We start from the raw sequence: 26,801 nt of genomic DNA on the forward strand, positions 1-26,801 counted from the left end.
GAATGTAGCCCATCTGCGCATCAAATTAAATCTCCCCGTCCACCTGACACAATACTATATGTGAAACATATCCCGAATATGTTTTCTGCGCGCAGACATTTTCATATATGCTAAAGTTGACGAAATAAGGTTCAGTATGACAAGAAATACAGAAACGTTTTTATATGTTATGTAACTGGGAGGTCACAACCAGAATACTACGGAACATTGATATGTCTTCTCTTCTCTGCTGTCAGTTTTGATTTTTTTCCAGCCACAGCTGGCTGTATTTTTTAATTAACTTAATAAAAACGTTAAAATGCGCTCGCGAGACGCACTGTGAATTATTGTCGGTTGCAAATGGGAAAAGTGAGCAGTAGAGGGCAGTATAACACCAGTCACTTTGTCCAAACATCCGCGTGGGTATTTATTGTGACTAGGGATAGGCAACTATGGTACCTGTTCGGATGGAATCAAGTAACACTTCCAGCTTGATCTGTTTGCATTCACACAGCAGGTTATCGAAAGACACGTGGGCATAGTGATGAGGGCGTACGAGGTAGGTAAGATTGTCTATGATGCGTGTAAATCAAAACATAAAACGGAAGAAAAGTTTGAGGACAAACTTTCTGTTGGTTTGAAAATGCCTAACATGGCAGTAGCTGCAATTATAGTTACAAGCTTTACACCCTGTTTCCACGGTGCGTTTCACTGCTAATTAGTCGGTGGTTTGGTTTCCCCCCCCCCCCCTCAACTGGCTGATTACAGACCGTGGGCAACTGCAATTAATTCAGTGCCCATCTGGTTTGGGAAACGTGCACTTGGTTGTCTCTGCTAACGTTAGCTGGGGAGAACTTTTTCATGAACTTATTGCTGTGTAGCGTTTGACGTGTTTCTAAGCACTGCAGTTCGTCGCGTAGTTGTTGTTCATTATTAGTTACTCTACAAATCACGTGTTTGATTTTGGCATAGTTAGTTTCCAGGGTGCATTTCGCTGTCAGTAATTTTATTTCACCGTCTTAACTTGCTGTTCACCCGCTCATTATCTGAACAAAGCGGCAGCCGTGCTTCTCAACCTCGTCGTACAAAGACAAGGGATTCTATCTGTGGGAAGCCCCCGGGGAGTGTTCTTTTTGGTGTATTCTTTTTTTGCGCGTTGGTGTTGTTTTGAAATGACTTGATTGTCTTAACTTGGATTTTATACCTAAAATTGACTTTTGTTAGGTATAATGTATTGCACCTGCATGTTGGGCCAGGTGCGCATTTGTGATCTCATCTGTCACTGGCTGTTCGTGTGTGATGTTTTTACCTTGTTTGTGCAACTTTTTGTGTCGTTTTGCTGGACGCCCTTTGTGCTTGACTTCTGGATTCGCTCCGGATAATAGCGTCTACGTGATTTCAGCAATGTAAATGTATTGTTAAATGTGGTCATCTTGTATGTGGCTGGATGCTAAACCAGAAAATGTAAAGTAAGATTTGCTCAAGAGACGCGTCTGCGTAGAAGGCCCGTTATGACGTCAATGAACGTGTTCGAATGTTCATTCTGAGCGTTCGCTCTGGACGGTGTATCCATGTTAGTCAAGTGGGAAATTTTTGGATGCAAAATCGTAATTATCTCAGATATTTTAGGTGTTGCCACAACAATTACAAATAATGCAGTCCCATATTAGCTGAGGGTATTGTCCAAGTTTCACAAGTGTAGCTGGAAAGCTGAAGGAGGAGTTACAGAAAATTGGATGGAATAATAATGAGGAAAAAATACCAAGAACAATAAAGTTTCAAGCCAATGTGATAAAATTGTAAAGGAGATGCATACACTTAACAGTTGTGTGGCCTATACAGAGGAAAGCGTAAAGTCACATTTCCCCCACTTTGTCAGGTCTTCGTCACTCTTCTCCTGATGACACATTTTTGCCTCTTGAATTATGTTTACCATAGTAAACAGTAGTAGTTGTCTAGTAGTCTGCCTCATGACACTTTTGGGTTTGTTTGTTTACCGCACACTCGCGCAACACAATCATATTACACTGTCTTTCTGTTTTACTGCCATGGTCATCGTATGTTTTCGAGTCCCAGAGGAAGCTGGTCATAACAATAGTGGGTTAATCACATTCAAAAGTTTAATATAGTGAAAGAAACAAATACAGTGAATCAATCAATCAATGTCACTCCATAGTGGACGTGCAAGTGTCACCACATTCAAGTTGCGTGTGTTGTAACTTCAAAGCACTGTGATTTCCTTTTTATTTGACTTTTCTGGGTTTTGTGTTTTGTACATTGTTCAAGTGGTCACCATTTGTGTGGTTCTATGTGTATGGTGGCATCTGGCATCCTTTATTTGTACCCCTCTCTTCTGTGTTAGTGAACACCAAGTTCAGAGAAGGGAAGTAGAAGGCCTTGACACTTACGGTACAAGCTGGACCATGCACTGATGATGTCAGTGTGAGCACCTCTCCACTTTCTTATGATGAAAGTCTCCTCTATGACATCAGTACAATCCATGAGTCCTGCCTTGGTTCAGTGACTTCAGTGACCAACCTAGTCAGATTGCAGATTGAAGTTAACTTGTGGTGGGGCTTGAATGGTGTTATGCTCACACTCACTGGTCTGGAAGTGTTGTTAGCCTGGTCTGACACTGTTGCTCGTTTAACTTGAATGGATACACTTATGGTCTATTGTGCTGGAAGTCACTCTGGATAAGAGCGTCTGCTAAGTGCATGTAATGTACCTAAGTCCACATGTGATCAAGTAGTGTCAGCCATTGCCATTCAGAGCTAGTGTAGATTTTCTGGATGCTCCTGCCTCCCAGTTGTCAAGTATGGCACAGGTAGATCCAGAATCATTGAATAGTTGCTGAGTTTACTGGGGACATCTCATTGTCCTGAATCGTGATAGGGTATGCTTAGTTGTTTGTTTTTGTAAAACACGGCAAAACAGTCAAACAAAAATTAAAACATTAACATATTTCGCAACCTCTTTCCTCCACTTGCACATGGCCATTTTGTCTCTGCTGGCAGCACTTGTGTTTAATCATTCTGCTGACTGTCATCCATTTGTGATGTATGGAGCGCAGTACATGCCAAAAAGCATTGTGTGCCTTCAAGTATGTTTAGGAATTCTGAATTGAAAACATGACTACTGTGTCCACCAAGACCAAGATGCTGTGGTATAGCAAACTTCCACCCCTGCAAATAGCTATGTGTTTATTCAGCCGTATTCTGAAATCCGGTCCAGAGCGTTTTATGGAGATCCAGACAACCACTTGTTTTTCAGTGCCTTTTCTTTGAAAATGCTGTGACTGAAACTCACAATTTAAAGGACACAAGGACTTTGGAGTCACTCTGGATAACAGCTTCTACTTGATGTCAACAATGTGAATATATTGTTAAATGTGCTCATCTTGTATGTCTCTCCAGATAAGAACATCTTTCGAATACTATGGCCTGAGTTGTGGCTCAAGAATCTTTTGTTAAAAAATAATGGCTTTAAATTTGTTACAAGTAAGCAATTTGTTCTCATTAGTGTCATTAAAAATGGTCCAGATGTTACTAGTTAACTAGGTAATGCTTATTATAAACAAATTTAAAGCCATAAGTTCAAATGAAATGCAGAAAATTTAAGAAAGAAAATATATAAAGAAAAAGGAAATACACCTCACAAGTAAGAACTTTACTCTGACTTGTAGCATCACAGCATTCCTACAATTTTCAAAAATTTCCATGGGAATTAATGGGAATTTACTGGAATGCATGGGGATTAAAGGGACTTTAGGGTAGTGATTTTTAGTACTCTTTTTTTTTTCCCATCAGAGGGGGGAAAGCTAATGAGCTTTCCACCGAACCAACACAAAGTTCCTGTTAATTCGGTACAATGTACTGTAACTATGAAGTGATTCAGAGGTGGCGCCGATTGCCGTTGCCCAGCAACTGCTCCACGCTAGGTAGCTACACATCGCAGGCTAACCAGCATATGTCCTGAAGAATTCAGAACGTGTTTATAAACTCTTCATAATGCGTCAACATATTTTGAAACAGTCGTGTGTGTGAAACAGTACATACAAATAGTAGGCCTACTACATTGAGCTACAATAAATCTTGTATGTTAGCTGGCAAATTTGCATTGCTTAGCAATTACGAACATTAGACTGTACACTGATTAGCCATTCACCATAATGTGCATATTGGCGTCATATTAAAAATGTGTAACGTAACGGCAACATGCAACATGTACCTTCTTACAAGTAAGCATTGTTCTCACTAGTGACATTACAAATGGTCCAACTGTCGCTAGTTAACAAGGCAACGTTTAGCCCTACTAGTAAGAAATTTAAAGCCACTAGTCGTAAGCAATTTGTTCATAGTGAGAAAATAAATGTCAGATGTGAGAACGAAATTGCCACAATAAAATAAGTCATATGTGAAGACTGTGTTCTTGCTTGTAAGAACCTGACAGTCACTAGTAGTAAACCAATAGCAACGTGTAAGGTGTTACCATCATGGTCCTCAACAGGTAATATGCAAAATGATCATTTTATGCAAATAATTTCCATGCTGTATGTGCAGCTGCACGTAGAGGCTACTATGCCAAAGATTTAAAAACTTCACTAGCTTATAATGTAATATAGCCCATGAGGAGAACAAATTATGCCGTCTAAACATGCTACTCAGTCAGAACAAAGAAGCAGCTGCCCTCTGTCAAGTCAAACAAAAATATGGAAAGACCTTCAGTCAAAGAGGCGTAAAACATCTGCATTCTATTTCAGATAGTAGATAGAATATTAAATTCAAATGAAGCTTATCATCAAACTTGCAAGGAAATGTAATTCTCGTGACTAAAACTATCTCCTACTAAACTATAAAATAATTTTTAAAAAATCTAATGCTTTACCGTACTCGTTAGCTTTACCTGCAAGTTTGTACCTTGCCTGGCCAACGTTTGGAACTTTGTCATGTAGTGCTTCTAATGTTGTTAACTCTGTATGGTTTTTCGCTTGTTGTATTGTACCTCACTTGTAAGTCTCTTTGGATGAAAACGTCTGCCAAATGAATACATACGAACTGTACCGTCGCTACTTGAGAATGATGCTTCAACAATAAGAAAATTGTCATATATGAAAACAAAACTTATCAGGAAAAAAAAAATGTCAATAGTTTGAATTAGGCTTGGCTGTTCCCCACTCTTGCAACATTGCATCCTGGTCACGTCCATTGTCTGCCTTGGCCCCATGGTATAAGGAGCTACCTGTTTTGATTAGTACAGGTGAAACACCTTTTGCCCCAGACTGAGGACCCACCTCTGCAGACTGCAACTCAGCCCCACTACCCAAGCGTGATGATTTGTGCAGTTATACATGTGGAAGTATGTTTCAGTTTTATGTAATTGGGCATGCGGAGGTTTACTTGCATGTGGGTAGCATGTGTGACAACAATGCTACTATGTATTGATATTATGTACAAATGTAGCACAGTGGTTAAGGAGCAGGATTCGTTACCGAAAGGTTGCCAGTTCAATGCCCCGGTGGGACACTGCTGCTGTACCCGTGTGAAATTTAACCCAGAATAAGTGCTTAGTTGACCATAGCATCGATCCTTGAGGCCTGCTTGACTTTGCGAATGTAGTCAAACAGAACTGGGTTTCATTTTTGAATACACTCACTTCTTGGTTTGTCGATGATGACAATGTATTTTAGGGCTCAAACAGAGATCTGTTTTGGGTACATGTGTTATTTTACTCTAAATATGTGTGTCTTAAGAGACACTCTTCATAACACATAAAATCATGCATCCTATATCCAGAATGAATATTTGGAATCAATAACCCAACAACAATGTTGTTTGTTTGTTTTTTATTATAAATACGACAAAAAAAGGAAACCATTTTATTTTATTTTACAGTTGTCCGTCTTTATATATTGGCATAAGTTAATGTTAAACGGTTTTGAACAAACACTTTGTGTAAATTTTGCCTTATTTAACTTGCGACACACATAAAACAGCAGGTAAAGACAATCAACTTATGAAGTCCAAAGTAAATATTTTCTGGAAAAAAAATGAACAAAACCCCAAAAAAACTTAATACTACTATTACATGAGGAAAATCATTTGCAGTCTTCTGCTTATTTAGCAATTTATCCAATGTTTCAAATATTTTGACCTCCATCACTACATATATCAAATCCAAATTACAATGCAAAAACAGTAAATTAAAAAAAGCAAAAAAATAATATATAAATAAAATAAAATATACAGCACCAACCCATCATCCACATAATTCCTTGCATGCAAAGCTGCTGTTCTAGTCGGGATGGTTTCTGTACAAACACTCATGGCAAAAGAAAAGGCAAATCATCAAATTCTTTGCATATTTTATTTTTCTTTTTTCTTTTTTTTTTAACTTTCAACTCACACACATGTGGCATATTTTACATCTTTGCAATAAAACATGGTTACAATAGCTTTAAGATTTTACATATCCAAAAATATTTCACCATCATTTTTGGATGACATTATCCTGTTAAATGGTTTTGAGTGTGAGTGTGTTTGTGTGTGCGTGTGTGCGCGCGTATCTGTGTATGTTTGATCCAGATGCCTAAAGACACCCCAACCCCATCGCCCCCCGTCTCTGCACAGACTACAGACTCATGGTATTGCTTTCTGTCTTGTGGTTGTAGAACATCACTGGTTTCCCCATGATTTCATAGTCTTAAAATACAAACAACAATGAAGTAAAGAATTCAGTGCTAAAATAGACTAATACACGGTGGGTAACAGAGAAGTAAATCACAGCAATAAATAATGATATGTTCCTGGTGCAATGTGCCAATACAAAGATGTCAGTTAATTTCTCTTAAATAAATGACTGCCAGTGAGTTTTTTTTTTTTTTTTTTTTTTTTACTTTTTTTGTTTTTAATCTTGAGAAAATTACATTCCTATTACATGCCTCGTAGCCCTACCAACACAATATGTACATCTATGACAAAACAGTCACCAAATATACAAAGAACATGAAGGATTTTCAACTGTATTTTTTTTTCACCTGGATGAGTCATCTGAGCCAACCTATGAGCAGGAGACACCTGTCTTATCAACTCATTGATTCATTATTATTTTTTAGCATACAGTAAATTATAAATAAGTAAACACAAAAGAGTGGCCTCATATGTGTGTAAGAGTAAGAGCTTCACAACAGTTGTTTCCTTGAAATAATTGTACATGGTAATTATGAAACAAACCACATTTACAAGGTACTGTATATGTGTGACACCAATGAGTATGTGAGTCGGCCACCTTTATTAGAAATACTAAAAATAACTGATACTAGATCACCCTTGCCAATGCTTGGTGAGAAATTGGGCATGGCTACATTATCACTCACCGGCGACTTTTCAAAGACAGACGGACACACTTGACAGTCTCTGAACAGGCAGTAATGGAATGGCCTAGATTGAAGAGTTCCTCACAGACAATAACATTTTAACTGTGAAAATGCAGCTTTCCTGCTTAAACCAGCAGATTTCTAGTTCATGCACAATGATATTCCCCATTAGGGTATGAAACACTTTTTTTCTGTTATACAAGGTTTTACTTCTCTAAAAAAGTATCCTTTTAAGGTAATATGTGCATCTGCCGTATAAAGTATCAAATGTTGTTCACTGCAGGTACCGTTTATTTACTTTCACAGTTTTTGAAAAAACATGATGAAAAGTAACAGTATGACAAAAAATCTTACTTAAAGGTCCTGCATTTTTATCAACAACTTGAACTCAACTTTGATCTTTCTAGAATTCTATCTGGGCTTTCTTTTCTGTCCTTATCGTTCGGGTTCATGTGGAAAATGTCCCCGTCTAATCGATTCATGTGGTAAAAGGTGGCTCAGCTGGTGCTCAGACGCAAAATCAAACACAAAAATGGCAATATGAAAATGTTTGACTATGGTGTGCTGCTATTGCCAAGTGGAATGGAATGCTCACCGAGAGGCCAGAGGCTGAAGTCTTTCAGATTCTCTCTCGTTATTTATACATTTATATATTTTTTCTCTTCGCATTTGTGTTTTTTTTTCTTCATTTTTTCTTCTGGTTTTGTTTTGTTCTTGGTTGCTTGGCTGTCCCCCTCAGCCTGTGTCCTGCTTGGGGGGGTGGGGAGGGAGCAGGGGTGGGGCTGTGCCTTGTTCTCCTCTCAGTATCTGTTCTGGTGCTCATAGTGCCATCGGTTAAAATCAATGTTAAATGCCACAATGCTCCCAGACGCCATGCCAGTTATCAGAGTCCTGTTGTGGGGGGGGAGGGGGGGATAGATCACATCAAATCAATCCACTGCAAATATTTACAAAGGGAACAATGTTCTGCCTGCGTTCACCCTATGGAAGACTGCAAAAACATACCAGATGACAGTACACTCAGTGTGACAAGGGCTTGCAGGACAGCAGCCACACAACTCTATAATGCCCGTGCATTTCTTTCAAACGGTGGTTTTGTTCAGCCAACTTTAAGTAGTAGTTTTACTGCTCTTCCATTGACACCTTTTTCTGTGTAAAACCCAGGCCGCAATCAGGCAACCACAGTGGTGTGTGTGTGTGAGTGAGAGGGAGAGAGTGAGTGCGTTTGTGTGAAATGCAGTTTCCGAGTATCAGAGCAGCTTGTTAATGGGACTAAACTGGTGAATTAAGCAGAACGGAAGGTCATCAGAAAATGTGACAGTAAATTACAGCGGCCCCCCGACAGCTGAAGGCCTCCATTGAGCCGCTCTGTCCGTCTGCCGCCGCGCCCGTGAGCCGCTGGTATGTAGGAAAAGCAGCCGATTTCACAGGGTCAAGCTGTAGCGATACACCCTGGGGGCTGCTCCCAGCGACGGAGCCTGGCCCCAGCTGCAGCTCAGCGCAGCAGCACCCTGCAGGAGCACCCTGCAGGAGCACCCTGCAGGAGCACCCTGCAGGAGCGCGGTGGACACAGCACGCGGGCCGGTCACCTCAGTCACCTCCCTGCTTACAGGACCGACCCGCTCCCCCCGCTGCGCGCTTCGGGAATCCCGTTCGCCCTTATTAAAACTTTGATCTCACCCTTGCACATCTGACACTGAGGCTTAAAACCATAAATCACAACTGTTAAGAAATCTGACACGCAGCTACTGCGTAATGTCAAGTGCACATAGACAGTGGTTTCATTTAGTGCTGTGTGTTGACGACTGTTGGTTTAAACAGAAAAGCCCTTTGTAAACGTGTTTGATGGTGAGGGCGAGCTGGGCTGGTCACAGGGCACTGCTGGCTCTGCGGCCAGGCTGTGGGACGGGGGGAGAGGGGGGTAAAAAATGGAGCAGTGCTTAATTAGAGTTCCTGAGTGGGTGTGAATCAGCGGCCCACAGCCTTTCACCTCACCGCTTCCAGGGTCACGCGATGATGTCAGCTCCCCCGCCCCCGATCGGGCCGCGGGAACAACCCGGCCTCTGTGCTGGTCCCTCTCGCACGACATCTCTGGCTTTTGGCTCCGGGGGCCAGAGGCATCCCGCAAATCTAAAGCCGTGCGGACAGGAATCCCCAGAGGGACCATGGGCGCCCCTGTGTGTGTGTGTGTGTGCGTGTGTGCGTGTGAACGGTGGCATGCTCGCACGTCGCTCTGAGGCGACGCCTCGGCAAAGCCTCGGGAGCCCCCCAGACCCACAACGTTTTCTCGCCGTCTCTATGGCAACCCGTTTCTATTTAAGGAAAACAAAGCAGGCTGAGTCTTCCGTTCCCCCCCCCTCAGATATGTGCTAGCAAACAGCAAAGGAAACCATCTTCAGAACTGCAGCGACTGAACTGTACGGACGCTTCACTGCCCAGACATTCCCCCGTGACCTCCAGGTCGGGACAGTCTGATATCTGAGTGTGCTGTTGTCTGCAGCCCATAAAGACGCAGCAGGACCGAGGACACAGGCAGGGAGGAGGAACACTCACCTTTGATCATGTGACAGGTCCATGGCTCGGATGCCAGCATCACAGCCGGGGTAGATGTAGAGCTGCTTGAAGTCGCAGGCCTGCCACACCTCCACGACCCCGTTGTCCCCTCCTGTCACCAGGTTCTGCCCATCGCTGCTCAGGAGGATGGCCTGGTGAGGGGGAACACAGGAAGTCACTCAGGGGTTAAGGGTACACGACCTGCAGAGAATGTCTGGGCAGCAGAGGGACACAGAGACTTGAGGACCTAGAGCCCAGTACTAATAAGAGATGCAGGTGATATAGAGAGAGAGGGGCGGGGCCTTACCCGGGACACACAGACTTGCAGATCTAGAGGCTAGAACTAATAAAAAGATGCAGGTGATGGGGACAGAGAAAGGGGCGGGACACACCCGGGTGGAGTCGTTGATCTCCATCTGAGCCAGCAGTTTGCCGTTGATGCTGAAGTTGCAGAAGCGGCCACGCTCGTAGCAGATGATGCAGTGACCCTCGCTGGACACCGAGATGAGGCGCGGACACAGGCAGTTGTCGGGGCCCTCGAGGGCCCGAAGGAGATCCCCCGTGATGGTGTGCACCAGACACGGCCCCTCTGTCAGCGCAGGACACACGCACGCACACACACACAGACACATACAAAGTCCCGGCTCATTCACCTCCAAGGCAAATACCAGAGGTTTTCATCCCTCTCTTTAATAGACACATGACAGTAATGCAGGGCTACACACACAGCTGTCTTCCTACCCACTGAGCTCTATCAGGGATACTACTGACATGACATTTAACTCCCTGTCTCATTCCCACTTGCCCAGAGTCACAGGAGCTACGGAGATCAAAACTGAAGTTATCCCTGCCCAGAGCTAGACAAGACATTTCCCAATGACTCAATTTTTTACTTGAGATATCTATGAAATGTAACCAGGGTATCCTTTGCAAAATTATCTGAACTCCAAAATGTATTTATTGTGTCTTTAACACATTTTGAGTGAATGGACTGTTATGAGTTCAAAAAATACACAGACACTGCCACAGGAAATGCTTCCACCTTGAGTGCCCTTGTGGTTTTTCAATCTCTCTGCACATGTGTAAAATCTCCTTAACTCCTGGGGTGGGATGGAGGCTTCTATTGCAAAATATATTAACATAGATGTGTGATACAAATACTTATTATGACTAAAATAATGAACATGGATCTTTAATGAACGATGGATTTTTATTTTGTATCCCTGTGCTCATTTCCCTTGGAGTATTTAGCACAGAGCATCGTCTATAACCAGATCCAACAGCCTATATGGTCATGACCATCTGTAGGAACTATCCCCCTCAATAGGCAGATTATTAATCCCCAGACGCCCTCTACACACAGTGTGTTTATTAATCCCTGGGTGACTGGTGACCATGGCAGGAGAGTCTGGGCGTCACTGACCTTTGGCACCACTGATGACCAGGCCCAGCTCCGCGCAGACGGACACGCAAACCACCTCATGGTCGTGACCGGTCAGGACAGCCCGGGGCGCAGGGTAATCACCTGGAACAAGGACAGAGAGAGGGAGGGGCTGAAGGAGGGTGGGGCTGACCAGGAGGCCCACCCCCTGAGGGGCAGAGGAAAAGCCTGTTCCCTTTTTTTTTTAAAAAAAAAAAAAAAACCAAGTGCTGCAACTGAAAGAAATAAAAAAGTGTCTTTTTTCTCCCCCTGGAAATGACAGTTACTCACAGTGATGGAACACACAAGGCCTGTCTGCCGTCATCATTCTGGATGACCTGCCTGGGCCTTCCAAACTGGGGCGGTGCGTGGGATGGCAAAAGTTGCTACCTGGCAACGTCAAAAGTCGCCGATGAAGGGGTGCATCGGATGAAGAGAGTTCTCTCCTCTGTGTACTATATTATGAACACCTGAGTGGGCCATTATGAATCGCCCTTTCACATTCGCAACATCTATCTGTCACCTCTTTCATATCTTATGTGGTCTAGATAGAAGTATAGTAAAGGAAAAAAAAAACAACCTCACACATAAAACTCTCTCCTTTTATTTATGGAGCCATTGCTGTGTGTCACCAACGCCTACTACCACAGCAACCTTAAACCACCTTTCCCAGTACACACAACCGCACCAGACAGTGTGTGATGTACTGTACGTTCGTCAAAGGCAATGTCCCGTTTGTAATTGTCACATAAATGCCAGTGATCCCGGCGCCGGGCACAAAGCGAATGGATTTCCTTGTCTGTGTCACATGATTGATGGCGGGGGAGCGGGGGAGGTCAATAACGAGATTGGTCTCCTGAAGAAACACCTCGAGACCAGCAGCTCCTTCATCACAGCCCAAAGGGGCAGGATTAACACCGCTCCCCTGTCACGCTGCTCCCGCGTGTCATATGCTGCAGCAGGGGACCCCATAACGGGGGAACCCCATTCATCTTAGTCCAGCACACAAACGCACATCACTGTAGCTCCCTCCTGCTTCCGATCAGCTCACCTTCTGAAATGAAGCTGGGCCTGAGAGCCGTAGGTTTGGACCCTGTGCGGGCCGCTGCTTAAGCTAGGTGGCAGTGTGGGGCTATGGATGAGAAGGCTGCAGTCTTTAGGAGGTTGCAGGTTCAAATTTAGGACAGTGTTAGATCACTGCTGCTGTTGAGAATTTTCACCTGAATTTAACAATCCACCCATATGAATGGGATACATTATGTGTAAGAATGTACATGGTCCTCAGTCAAACCAATACTTTTTATAGGCTGTTTATATTAATGTAAATAGAAGATGGAAGTAGAACTGAAACCATGCCACACTGTGCATACTTCCTCTTTCCCACTTTGCTGCTCGGAGGCTCCTCTTGCTGTTGGGCGTGGGTGCACACCATCAGCCAGGCAGACTACTGTAATTAAAGCAGCCCCTGGTGTAATTAACATGATCACTGCAATCTGAATCCACACCATTGTTAGTGCTGGGAAGGGATCAATACACTGCTCGAGGGGAGGAATGAAAACATTGCTCTCAAGGAAAAATAGAGGCGCCTTCCACAGAATGCTGTGGGAAAATAAATATGGCCACACCTGAAAACCAGGACAATTAGCTGGCTAATGACTTCTCAAATGGAGTCTTTTAAGCCACCCCTTATCACTAAACCGAAGAGGGTATAAGAGAGGTTATTAAAAATCTAGTGTTCAGTTTCAGTGAATGGCCTTGCTTGAAGGGTCAGGGCCACTATCAAGCACAGTGTAAGATTTATAAATGCATAGGTATTAGACCACATGCTGTTAAAAGCAAGGTGCTGTGTGCATCCCTAGAGTGGATGCCTAGACACTGGCTGCACCACTGTACTGAGCCGTCTCCCAAAGCAAACACGACAGCCCCAGAGTCCCGTCTTCAGATGTGACATGGAGAGGGAGAGAGAGAGAGGGCTCCTCTGTGTCCCCATCTCCCTGGCTCTCCGAGGCAGGCCTGGTAGCCACAGCCAGGAGCCTCAGCCTGCAATGGAGGAGACAGGGCCCTGAATGGCAGTGACGTGCTTAAAGCCCGGCGGTGGCCAGGCTGAATGGAGCTTGTGTCAGCATGGGGCTCTACGGGGACCGGGCCGCATCCAGCTCACCTACCTGACAAAAGATTTAATCAGCCCCACACCCGGACCCTCCACCCCAGGGACCCCCGAGCTCACCACCACAATTACTCTGTGCAAATGCACCCTTAACGCTGGCGAGATTGGCTGGGGCAAGGCAAGCGGGGGCTTTGATTGAGCTGGAAGTCATTTTAATTATCACGCGCTTAAGACACGCGCAGGCTTTTTTGTGCCTGTAAAATCAATTTCTGCACCGTGTCTGAGGACTATGGGGCAAATATCAAGAGACCCTCTTAATATTCACATCTACTCCGTCGCTGCGCCCGCACTGAGGAACCTACAGCAGATGTGGAATCATAAGTGTGTGGAGCGTAATAGCTGATGAGAAGCGGTTGCAGAAATGAATGACTTCGGTAAACGAACGCTTGAAAAATAACCAGAAGTACTGACGCATAAAGCCATTACAAATTATTCTGCTGCAATGACAACACTGAATTTCCACAAAATTCCACAAAATGGCTTTGTGCTGAAGTGTGATAATTCTACTGGAATAAGTTATGGTGCGTACCTTTTGCCGAGTGCAAAGAAGTAAAGGTGTCTGCCAAGGAGCAGTGCCACCTGTATTAATGATGTGCACTGCCATGCAATTTAAAGTATGCTTAAAATGCTATGTTAAAATTCTGTAACAACTTTATGAAACAAATTATCCAGATTCATATACCTGTCACCACACAGTGAAGCATAGTCCATTAAATATGCCCCATCAAGCTTGTCTCATAGCTTAATATTCACAGAGACAGTCTAATGTGATACAAAACAGATTTCTGGTAATTTCTCAAAACAGATTGATGGCAAGCTTGTCCAAAGAAGATTGAGACATTTCACAAGGAATGTATCATTTAGACACTGGAATTAAAGTCCTGTCTAAATCAGTCAAACACACCCAGTTATTTTGCCTTGTTGACTGTACAAACTGACGAGTGTATGATTTCTTGCACTGGCAAACGATGTGCACGACTATTCAGAAAAGTCAGAATTTTCTCAATTCCCACAATTCGCCACTAGAGTGCACTGTTCTTCACCTTGTGAAAAAGAGTAAATGATCCGTGCACCATGGGAAAGCAGTGCATGCATTTCCCTTTCCTGCGAGTATGATAACCTATTCCTACTGAACCAGTCTAGCGTATTTTAAATATTTTAAAGGCAAACTTGCGGCAGCAGCAGGACTCTTAGGGACTAACTGGAACAGTACTACCCAACATTGGGTGTATAACCGAAGAGAACAAACGGGGTCAGACTTTTACACTTTTAATGTTCTTTCTCGACTCAATGCAAAGTCAGTTCGTGTCCTCACACTCACACACACGGCTCTATGCGCATACCTCTGTTCCATATATCTGTCTGAAATGTTGGGGTAAATACGTGGTACTACACTGTAATGAAACCGAAGCTGAAATACATTTCTTCTGGTCTCACTCACCTCACACTAATGTCTTTACACCCCTCAAGTTTGGCAACTGAAAAACAGTGCATGTCCTTTCGACCTGGACCTTCTCCCCTCTCACCGAGTCTGCAGGCCTGTCTTTGTCTCAAGAAGGTGCGCAGTAAGCAGTATCTCTGTAGGTATCAGGGGGATTCTGTTTTCCTCCTCTGGTAACAAGAGTGAATCTGCCCTCTGCTAATTGGAGGCAACCAAGCTGAAATTCTTAATTAACTGTCTGAGCTGCACTGAAGTTAATTATAAAATGCTGGTACCTAAACCAGAGCTTCTGTAACATCTGACACTTGGAAACACCTCGCCACCCCCACCCCCACCCCCACCCCCACCCGATTCCTCGCAGTTCTGCTGTCTCTGACTTCAAGGAGTTCATTATTATCGACAGGAGAAGGATCCAATCCTTTCTGCTTAGATTTTCACTCTGTTTGGAGGGAGGAAAAACAGCTCCCCTAAAATCTACCCCTTTCTTGTGTTTACCAACAAATTAATTCTAACACATTCTTGACCTGTAATGACCAGCGAAAATAACGAACTGAATGTGCTCAACGGCAGATGTCACAAACTGAGGATTGATGTGTTGAACAGCAAGGCATTTGGAATTCTGCACTTGAAAGTGATGTTGTGTATGTGACCACACACGCGATTACCCTGTACTTGTGTTTTCATTATGCAGTGATGAGGACAGATTCAGTCTTTGCAGATTTGACCACATAACAAGCATGGGTGGATTCATTGCTTATGATACTGGAAAACATGCACTATAAATGTGGTGCTCCCTAAATTACCCAGCATAGTAACGAGGATGACCCACTCCTGTAATGTCAGACCGCTAATTAAGATATTTAACCAAGAGTTATCCTTTGCAGCTCTGGGTAGATAAATTTCATGAACATCACAGACAGGCAGTATCACCCAGTGAAAAACTGCTGTACGCTCTACAGCCTGAGTCTCCAGTGTTGGAAGTCTTTCTTTCTAGCCTTAAGCAGTTCATTACCCTATTTAAGGCATTACTGAACCAAGATGATTTCCATCCCTGGTTCTGAGCATGTTAGTGTTGCTAGGTGAAATAGAACACTGGTGGAACCAGAGTTCGGACTCTTTGCTCTACAGGTGCGGTCTCTGTCTGGGGCCTGTGGATAACTCACTGTTGTTGGGATTGTCTCCGATGATGTGGTGTCGCCCGCTCCAGTACCACAGCAGCAGCGTGGCGTCCCTGGACCCCGACACGATGTAGCAGTCGCCCCCGATGTAGGACTCGGACCGGGCCAGACACGTCACCACGTCCCAGTGTCCGAACACGATCTGGGTCAGTTTGCCTGCAGAAGGGGGCGGGGTCACATAGAGGTGGTGAGTGGCTTCGAAAAGTGACTCCCTGCACAGGTAACTACACGGTAATCCTACAAGACCTTATGTCTGCAAGCTCTCTGCCTACAGTATAGGGAAAAAACCAGCTGCTGTAACCAAATAATCTGACACCAAGCACAACTGTGTACCTAAGGTATTTCACACTAGATATGTATCTTAAATTCAAAACCAGAAATCCAGGTGTACAACAACTGACGCGCACAGCCCAGCTTAAAATGACCAATTAGTCAAGAGCAACTGTGAATCTTATGTTTCTGGCTGTAAAATACCATGAAATGCATAAATAAGAGGGTACAGATAAAGTAGTACATTAGAGAGAGCAGTTGGAGAGGATCCTTTCTGCATTTCCTGGCAGCATGTTGTTGGCCTATGGACAGCACGTGGTATACCTGTTTCAGCAGTCTCACAGCAGTATAAAGGAATCTGAGGAACTCTAGGTACATCTCTCAATGTAGTCTCAGTGTATAGTGAAGTGAAAGCTACTCTTAGTGTAACCATCACATTGGATTTTTATCTAACCTACAAAACCACCTGTGCCTCTGTGTAAGACGATCAAAGCATAACAGAAAAAACAACTTTAGTGCACTGTATCTGTCTCTGTGGAATATAGCTGAGTACAGATAATGCTTACAGTACCTTTATCAGTGGTGTTGCCTCACTGGACTATTGTGTGGCATACGCAATTGCTAGGTCATCAGTGTTAGAAGAGTACAGCTTATTAGCATACCTCCTAAAGTACCTTTCTCAGTGAAAAGCATTGAAAGCAGTGAAAGCATTAAGCACATCACAGGCTTTGGTATACCTGTCTTGAGTGAAATATTCAGAACTCATAGTGTACCTGTCTCAGTGCAGTATACAGAACCCATGGCATACCTGTCTCAGTAGAATAGACGCGGAAGCTCTTGTCCCAGAATCCACACACCAAGATGTAGCGGTTGTCCGCCGTCACCACAAAACAGTGCGTGTTGATCTGGATGCTCTGGTCCACAAGGTCTGTGATTTGTCTTTTATTCATCCCAGAGTTATTGGCTGATGAAAACATTACAAATAAACAATCATAGATGCAGTTCATTCTTACAGCATTGTCACAGTTTCCTACCTGCATGTGTTCCCAGATGAACTGCTGACTGACCCTCCCCCCAGCCTCCTACACGTACCAGGCTCTGGCTGCTCACCCCTACTTCCTGTCTCTCCCACACTCAGACCCCATACCTGAGTGAGACTGCTGTCCCTGATCTCAGTCACACTCACCAATTAGAGGGTCCATCTCGATGGGAAGGTGATGGGCCTGTTCCAGTGAATATCCTGGAGCTCCCCTGAGACCTGTTACAGATACACACACACACACACACAGCATGTCACTGAGTCTGTGCACAGCATAATCACTCACTCACTCAATCACTCCCTCACTCACTCGTGCACGTGTGCGCGCGCACACACACACACACACACACACACACACACACACACAGTCACAGACTGTCACATAAACACATCCCAAAACACCAGGTATACACACGCGCACACACATACACACACACATACACACACACACACACTGCCACACCCACCCGCACAAGGTACACTCCAGCCACAACACACCTGCTCCTTGGTCAGAGTCCAGGCTGGTTCATGACCCCCCCTGCACAGGATGGAACCTACAACCCCCCCCCCCTCCCCCGCCCCACCCCACCCCCCCTCCAGGCTTCCACAGCGTTTACACTGAGCCAGCACTCCCCGAGGGGCACAGCAGAGCACAAAGCGCCACTCTGCACTGAGCAGCGCACACCTGAAAAATATGGAGGCCTTATTGCCACCATTACGTTCGTGACCCAAAACACACACTGAGGCTGGAGGGGAGTCTCTGCCGCGGAGCGCGGCCGCGCTGCAGCTGTGTTCATTAGCAGAGATCAGCATGTGCAGCGCAGCAGCGACAGATGGGAGGTGTGAAGCCCATGGCCTCCAGCCGCAGCCTCGTTTCCTGGTTACCCCAGCGCGCGCTCTCCTCGCCCCCCCTGACCCCCAGGCGACGCTGCCTCTCGAGGGGAGGGGGCTGCTGGGAGGGGGAGTGCTGCTAGCACATGCCTGAATGGCAGCATGTGGAAGCACTCACTTCCAAATGGCTGTACCTGCGAAGCCTCTCGCAGATGAAACCTGCATCAGCACCATTAGGCAGCCGTTGGTATGGAGCGATTTTACAAGCAAACAGGCTCTGGTGGGTGGCACATATGTCCAGCGTGACATTTTCCTTTGAAATGATGTGTGTGTGTGTGTGTGTGTGTGTGTGTGTGTGTGTGTGTGTGTGTGTGTGTGTGTGTGTACATGCGCATGCATATGTGGACGTGTGGAAGTGTGAAATGTGTGCGTGCAAGCCTGTGTGTGAACATTTGTGTTATGTTGAAGATTTAAAGATGTATATTGCAATTGTATTGGAGAGATGTTTGTGCTTCTTTGCCTGCTTGTGTGTGTACTGTGTGTGCATATGTATGCATGTATGACTGTGTGCAAGTGTTAGTGTGTGTGCAAGTGTGTTCCATTTAACATTACATTACATTACATCATTTAGCAGACGCTCTTACCCAGAGCGACCAGCAAGTAAGTGCATCAATGAGCGCATCACTATTTAAGATGTGTGTTGTATTGTAAGAGGAAATATCTATGCTTGTTTCCGTGTTTGTTTGTCCATTTGTGTGTGTTTGTGTGTATATGAGATGTTTGTGCTTCTTTGCCTGCTTGTGTGTGTATACTGTGTGTTTGCATATGCATGCATACACTTCCACACATCCATAAGTGTGTGCACGTATGTGTTCTAGTAAATATGTTTATTTTATTGGAAGAGGAAATGTCTATGTGTTTGTCTGCCTGTTTCTTTGTCAATGTGTATGTGTGTGTTCGTATCTGAGAGATGTTAGTGCTTTTATGCCTGCTTGTGTATGTATGCACGTGTGCATTAAAGAGCTGAACAGTGCCGGGCATCAGGAACCACCCGGAGAGCGGTGCAGGATTGGCCGGCCCGCTCACCAACAGTGTTGTGCCAGCGGTTGACGGCGAAGAGCCGGCTGCAGGTGACAGTGACCACGGCGGGGATGGTGAGGTGCGGCAGGGTGTTGGCGGCGACGTGGGTGACGGGAGAGTTGGAGGGGAACTTGAGCACCATGATGACGTCCTGCTGCATCTGGTCCTTGAACATGAGAGGACTCTGTGGAAGGAAACACTGTTGAGTAGAAGAGAGAAAGAGGGAGTGGGGAGGGGGGGGTGGAGGAGAGGGGAGAGGGGAGAAGGGGAAGAGGATGGAGGAGAGGGGAGGGAAGAGGGTATGGGGGGGGGTCAGGGAAGGGTGTGAAGTGAGAGAAGAAGAGAAGAAGACAGAATGGAGAAAGGCAATTAGTGTGGAGGTTCAAGGAAAAACAAGGTACAGACACAGAGGTAGGCTGCATGCACAGTGGGGGGCAGGTTTCAGAGGGGGCCCCTCGATTCGACTGGGGGGGTCCCCAACCCATCACAGGCATCAGCGCAGAGGAGCAGGTGGAGGGTTTGGATCAACTGGATGGGGAAACTGGTTGGCAAGGGGTTAAAATAGAGATGGAGAATTCAGAAGAAACCTTTTTTTACATGAGGAATGACTTGCAGGAATGCATACACCACAGTTTTATGTCTGAAGCTTTCTTCAAACAGCAAATTAACCCATGTAATTAAATCATGTAAAAAAAGAGCAAAGAAAGGCCAGCCCTTCAAGTGTATTATTCAATGTGAAATAAACAAAAAAAGATTTTCAATAAATTCATTAGTTAGCGTGGGAAAATGACTCAAGGCAAGGTGAAAGCTTCTGCACACTGGCAATGGCTTGCCTTACTTGACTTTGTTCCATGAATATTTTTACGTGAAAGACAAATGCATTGACAAATTCCTCTTAGTGAATCGTTTGTTAAGTGTGACAGTTAACCCAATGTTTCATAATGCCGTATAGTCATACTTTTAATAGGAAATCGACACTAGAAAAAGGCAGAAGGATTCATGTTCATAACTGGTCTCTAGGTACTCTCCATGCAGATCAGGTAAGCCTACGTGAAAGGTGGCACTGGTGTAATGTCAGCGCTCTGAACTGATGTATATGGTGTGACCTCCAGCAGCCCTGGTCTAGACCCTGGCCTCTCCCTCCCTCTGCCGCTCCCTGAATGAATAAGTGACTGCAGGGCTTCAAGCTTGGGCTGCGACAGAGACTCAATCAGTGTGCTTCTTTGGCTGAGGAGAATCGAGTTAAACGGTCTCAGTGGGACCTGACTGACAAATAGTGCAGCTGAGCATCTGGGAAGTCAGGAGGAGAAAGGAAAGCCAGATGCACTTTTCCAGTTTAACCCAGATTCACTTCCGCACGACCCAGACCAGCGTACAACATTACAGGTAATACTGTGTAAAGACATCACACCGTGCACTTCTAGCAACATGTACTGTGTGGAAGGTTGCTGCTACTTTTAGAAGAATGGTAACAGAGGTTGATAGGAATTTGATTTTATATACATATTTATAATGTACTATAATTTGTGCATTTGCACAGTTAGCATGAGGGTGTTGTTTGAGCTGACAATCTATGTGTTAGTTTGTATAAAATGCTGTGTATGCATACATCCTAATTGGGAGTCTTCAGACATGCATATGAACATGCACATGTATTAGAGGTGCTTTTACTGAACAGGTCGTTGGTGTTTCCTAAGAAAACCTTGACAGTTTGTATCCTGAGGAATTTCTTCATAAACAATACAATCCAAGAGTGAAAAGGAGACTAACATTTTAAAAACAAAAGAAAAAAAGTTGAACAGTTAATTGGTGTTAGCATAGAGCCAGGACAACATGCCTCACTTCCTCTTTCCACTGTCATGTGACAGGGGTTCTCCACTCACAACATCACTGCTCTAAGGCAGAGCCCCCACCCTTCAAACACACACACACACACACACACACACACACACACACGCACGCACGCACGCACGCACACACACACACGCGAGCACACGCTCAGAGTAGAAAAGAAAAGAAAAAAAAAAAAAAAAAAAACTCCCAGCATGCCCGTTGCTCTCACCAGGTGCATGGCGGAGCTGCGTGGCGGATGTGGCTCGATAAGCAACTGAGATGGCGTCTGTCCAAAGCACTGAATCTGCGCCTCCATAGCCTGCAGGGAGAGGGAGAGAGAGGGAGCTGCTGTCACACTCGATATGCATCAGAGTGATGGGTCAATGCGTTACTTGACAATGCGAGCAAATCCGAACTCAGCCATGCCCCCGGGAGGGGGGGTAGAGGGTGGGGGGTGGGAAGGAGAAGGGGTGCGCTCCCAATTCGCCTGGGCGCTCCCCTTCCCCCAGCCTGCAGAGTCATCCGAGTGTTAGTATGGAAGAGACAAGCCTTTTCCTATTAACATGCTTCACTTAACCATTCCCATTTCCAGGCGCGGAGCCCGCCAAGCAAACGTTAACCTGGAGTGACATGCAGCCGGAGCTGCGGCGAGCTCCCTTTCTAGATGGTATTGTGTTTAAAACAAAGGGAAAAGAACAAACACACACACACACGGAGGGAGGGAGGGAAATACCTTAATGAATGAGGATTTTAGGAGGAAAGTGTTTGGGTCTCTAATGAAATATGGATCTGGCAGTTTCTGGGGGGAGGAGAGAAATGGAAGGTCAAAAGATGAGATGGGGTGGAGAGGCAGCACAGAGGTGAAGGTAAAACACAAAACCAACATTTTCACTTAAATTACAGCACGAGAGGATGAACAAGCAGCCCGGCACTGCATTTGACAACAGATCTAGACCGATGGTGTGTGAGAGGACAGCACACGGTGTGCTGGCAAACATGGAGCGGAGAGGGGAGGCGAGGCGGACGGTCGGGATGATTGATGTGACTGGGGCCACTTCCACCATCAGAGGGGAGCTTGTAGATGTCTGTCAATCCCACCCAGCACAATGAAGCACACGTTTCTTTTCTTTTACGGCCCGCTGTCGCAGCGCTGTGCGGCTCCCATACAGAGCAGTCACTACCAAACACGCTGCTGTGTGGAGCCTGCCCTCTAAAATATACGGCTGAAGGGAGGAGAAAGCCAGGCCTAAAGGTGCTGCTGATTCAGGACCAGGCACCTGCAGACAAGGCTGCTTAGAGTCTTAGACTGAACACAGAAGGACCCTCGCTTTTCTTGTGAGCTTGTTTTCATTCTGTCCTGCATGAAATCAAAGTAAAGGCCTGGCTCGGCACCGAAGGACGTGAGCAGTCGCCCAGGCAACTCAACGTTAACATTTGGCAGCGTTTAAGTGTCAGTCAGCAGAGCCTTATGATCTGGGTCCGTGGAGCAATACCCAATTCTCATTATGGCTATTTTAGGGTTAGGTTTTGGGGCAGAGGGTCGTGATGTCCCGCGTTCACATACGGTAATCTGATACAGAGATCAGAGAGAGTGAGAGGCCATGTGGTACGTATCAGCCGATCTGTTCGTGAAACGAAGGCACCAAGGAGAAAAAGGGGGAGGATAAGGTTCCCTTCTTACCTCACTGACACAGTAAAAGACTAATAATTTACTGTCAATCTTTTTCTGGCTGCCAAAAAGGGTGGAGCAAATGTCATTTAGGGAATACATGCGGCTCCTATTAACTGTCACAACATGTCAATATTTCCCAAATGCCAATAGACTAATCTTAACAGGCCCGTGTCCGAAAGTTCCTGCTATCGCGAAGAAGGATCTAGTAAACTTAGCAGCCAATTAATCAGTTTAATACACTTTAGGCCCTGCTTTTCGCTGATAAGAACCGCTTATTGCATAAGCCATATGCTGATTCCCCTCCCAGCAACAACTGCCGTGCTTGGATGAGCACAAAACACCCATCAGAACGCATTGTGTGTCAATCAACGTTCCCAGCCCCGCTCAGTTTGGACAGCAGGCCTCAAAGGTGAACAAGTGCGTCTTCCTCGCGTGTTCACCCCCCCCCCCCCGACTGATGACAGAGCTGGGGTGAGATCTTTAACATCGCCGAGCGCGCTCGTGCAACGCTCCGCTACGGCTCTGTCAGAGCGGCGAGACAGGCTCTCGCGCCCGCCTCAGCGACGGCGTGAGACGGCGCTGACTAACCGCACCTGGGCGTGGCAGGTGCCCTCACCCGGAACAATGTGGATAACAAGAGTGGGGGGCGGGGGGTGGCAAACACACGCACCCTTTCGGAGCTGTGGGAGCTTCAACACCAGACCGCTTTCAGAGAAAGCAACCTAACTTTTTAGGTATTGCTTCTCACGCCAGCGTGACGATTAGACAAGGGCATGTCAGAGATGGAAGGAGGTTGTCCTTATCTCCATGGTGATAAGGGGATAACGCTGCAGTTGCTGGAGTTTGCTGTTTCACCAACAGAAATACCTCTCTTTTTGCCACTTTCTTTAACAAGCTCCGCAAACAAGGCAAGTGAATGTCACTTGCCACACAAACCTGACAGACTTTCCAAGGTCAAGGTACAAGTCTGTCAGGTTTTTGTGGCAAGGAGATTGACAACCTGTTTATTGGAATATGCTTTCTGAACCAAGTCAAGAATAGGTCCAATTTTTAATTTCAAGTTAAACTCAAGATGACACTTTGGGCGTCAGTTGACACCTGCAGTCATCTAGTACAGAAGGCACTGGGAGGAGCACTTCTGTCACTGATCCCAGTACAGCAGAGACAGCTGCCAGATACCCACAGCAATGCACTACCCCTATCCCTCATCCTGAAATTTTAGGACACCAAAATAATTAAGAGTTTGTTTCAGAACTTTATGATTTAAATAAATCCTGCAATTTCAGGAAAAGGGGTTTTATTATTTTCACTCTATGTCCTTATTTTCATTTCAAGGTAACTTTGGTCAGCTAATGATAAATTCTTAAAATATTCATTTACTTGGTCAACACATTTCCCATTTGTTTGTTCCTTTGATAAACAACAGCGCGAGACTTTCAACTCAAGGACACAGGTGGCTAAAAGAAAGAAAGAAAGGAAAAAAAAACACTCATGCATAATTTGTCTGTTTACATCTTGGCAAAGCAGCGGGGTCCGTTCGTATCAAGAGGTTGCTGTCATGTTCTTCCATAGGAGAATACTGTCAGGATAAACATCAAGGCGAATCGCCGTGGTTACAGGAGCGCACTCAGTTGAGCTGTCACGGGGCCCTCAACCGGAGCCGCGGTAACCTGTCAAGATGGTGTCGCTGCTTTAATTTGACACGGGGAGGAAAATTATCTCTTATTCTGACCTCTAATTTCTTGACATTTTAATACCATAATTGCGGTGGCTAATGCCGCGGCCGCCGCTTCACCTGTCATGTGGGAATGAATCAATACCCTGGAGCTGATTGTCACATTTTGACACACGTCCCTGAGAAACTCCGCCGCCGTCTCCTGCCGCTCTGTTTATTAATAAATCTGCCAAAGCTCGGCCTCTTTGCCAGAGGAGAGGAGCCAACACCGGTACTGCGATGCACCACTTACACCTATACAAATAACCACTAGAAGATATATGGATATGCGTATTTGTTTGATGATATGTATAATATAAAGATGTATGATACGTAATTTCAGCTGGATGTCATAGGTCACTGCAGATGGATGTTTAATGATGCAATTTAAGTTAAGAGGTTAAGCATTTTGCCCAATGGTAGTGGAGCAGTGTGCCATCTGGGTGTTGAACTAGCAACCTTTGGGTTATAAGATGTGCTCCGTGCACCAATGCCACACTGGTTTGCATGATCCCTGCGCCTCCTCACATTGGTGAGGAGAAATTGGTCTGAATCTTGGTTCAGCCAAACCCAGTGTCCAATGAGCCCACGGCTAACCCGATCTGTCAGGGAGTCCTGAATTGGGGAACCAGCTCCATCCCATCCCACACAATGCCGTCGCCCCGGCAGCATCGCTCGGGAGACCGCTCCCGTGATGGCCCTTATGATCTGGGGCAGGGGGGAATGGCGTGGCGCATGCTCAGAGCGAGCAGAGAGAAGGCGCTTTTCACACTTCATTTACATCTCTCTCGGCTCGACTCTCTCTGACCTTCCGTTTCGCTGTTCGGCGGAACGAGCGTTGAGTTTTTGTGACTTTCCGTCTCCCATTTTAGTTGTTCTCCCTCCCAGGCACATGAAACGTGGATCCCGGATCTGCTGTCTGCTCGTAGGCAAGTTTGGAGCCCCCCCCCCCACCCCCGTTTAAATGTTTTCGATTGGTTGTCATGGGTTAGAGATCGGGACAATGGGGATGGAATGGAATAGAATGGAATAGAATATGAAAAATCGCCCTTTAAGAATCAGATATACATTAAGGCCTCTCCCAGCACTTTATGACCTCAGTGCTGTGTAAAAAATCTGACCCACATACCCAACGCAAGCACACGTCAGTAAATAGGAAGACTTCAAATTTTGTAATTTAGCAGACCTTCTTACCAGGGACCTACCAAGTACATCTATGTAACAGAGCTGACCCATGTACTTTATACTGTATATACTACTTACCTAAACATCAGTATGAAGAAAAACATACAGCTGACAAAAAATAATAAAAATATTCACATCATATGCAGTCACTTCCCAGCCTTGAATATATCAGATGGCTTCAAATAAAGGAAAAAAAACAGCTACTGTTAATTCATACAGTTCTCTGAAATGATGAGAAAAAAAAAAAAAAAAACAAATCCTTCCTTCATATTGTTTGATAATTGGACCCACAAAATCCTCTTTTGAGTGATTTGCATTCTGGTCACTTGATAAATAAAGGCTCTCTTGGAGCTGACAGTATATAAATGACTTCTTTTGCATACAGCAGATGGCGGATATCACAGGGAGAGCGCAGCTCACAGTGGAAGCTGCACGCTGCATGCCAGCTGCTGCAATTTCATTTTTTTTCAATTAAGCCATTCACAACTACACTGCTAAAATGTGCAGCTAATATCGGGCCTATTAATTAGCTACAGACGAGATAATACACTTCAATTTTACCGGATCACCCCTGACGTTTAATCAAAGCACTCAAAAGCCAGTCAAATCCCCAAGCTCACTGCAGAAGTTTGGAGGAGCATTTTTTTTTTCTCCCAAAGCAATATGCATGATATATAAAAAAACAACTTTAAACCCTCATAGGAAAGGGAAGAGTCTATTTTGAATTCTGCACAGCAAGTTCTCACAGGGTGATTCGAAGCAGGTTCACGCTAAATTAGCTGCGCAGGTCATTTGCACATCAGGGATGTAATCCAAATGCAAAGTTTGTGAGTCAGCAGCTCACTCCCTTTTCCCCCTCAGGACACATTGGCGCGGGCGGTGATTGACACATACTTAATGTCACTCACACAGCTCGGCTGGCATTCCACACTCAAGGTGTGCTGTACTGACTGGCGTGGCGCTGGTTGCTGTTGTAAGGGGGGGGGGGGGGTGAGGGGATGCTGGCACAGGCTTGGTGGCAGTGGTCCGTTGGCATGGTGACTTACCTCTCGCAGCAGGGGGTC

The 26,801-nt window shown here is 45.3% G+C and overlaps 1 protein-coding gene across 4 annotated transcripts in view; it reads right to left on the minus strand.

Annotated features, from left to right (window-relative positions):
• Window positions 1–7,820: 7,820 nt before the first annotated feature.
• nbeab (neurobeachin b) overlaps window positions 7,821–26,801 on the minus strand; it is a 269,175-nt gene continuing 250,194 nt past the window's right edge. For all 4 annotated transcript variants that reach the window (XM_036537414.1, XM_036537413.1, XM_036537412.1 and 1 more), the window contains 10 exons: window positions 26,784–26,801; window positions 21,396–21,485; window positions 19,340–19,532; window positions 17,570–17,641; window positions 17,192–17,347; window positions 16,099–16,269; window positions 11,331–11,432; window positions 10,300–10,496; window positions 9,908–10,059; window positions 7,821–8,245 (listed from right to left, as the gene is read on the minus strand). The exon at window positions 26,784–26,801 is cut by the window's right edge and continues 150 nt beyond it. In XM_036537414.1, the coding sequence (XP_036393307.1) occupies window positions 8,155–8,245; window positions 9,908–10,059; window positions 10,300–10,496; window positions 11,331–11,432; window positions 16,099–16,269; window positions 17,192–17,347; window positions 17,570–17,641; window positions 19,340–19,532; window positions 21,396–21,485; window positions 26,784–26,801 (1,242 nt within the window). In that variant the 3' untranslated portion in view covers window positions 7,821–8,154. The remainder of the gene's footprint in view (window positions 8,246–9,907; window positions 10,060–10,299; window positions 10,497–11,330; window positions 11,433–16,098; window positions 16,270–17,191; window positions 17,348–17,569; window positions 17,642–19,339; window positions 19,533–21,395; window positions 21,486–26,783) is intronic.

This window comes from Megalops cyprinoides, chromosome 9 (genome assembly GCF_013368585.1).
Source record: "Megalops cyprinoides isolate fMegCyp1 chromosome 9, fMegCyp1.pri, whole genome shotgun sequence".
Lineage (NCBI taxonomy): Eukaryota > Metazoa > Chordata > Actinopteri > Elopiformes > Megalopidae > Megalops > Megalops cyprinoides.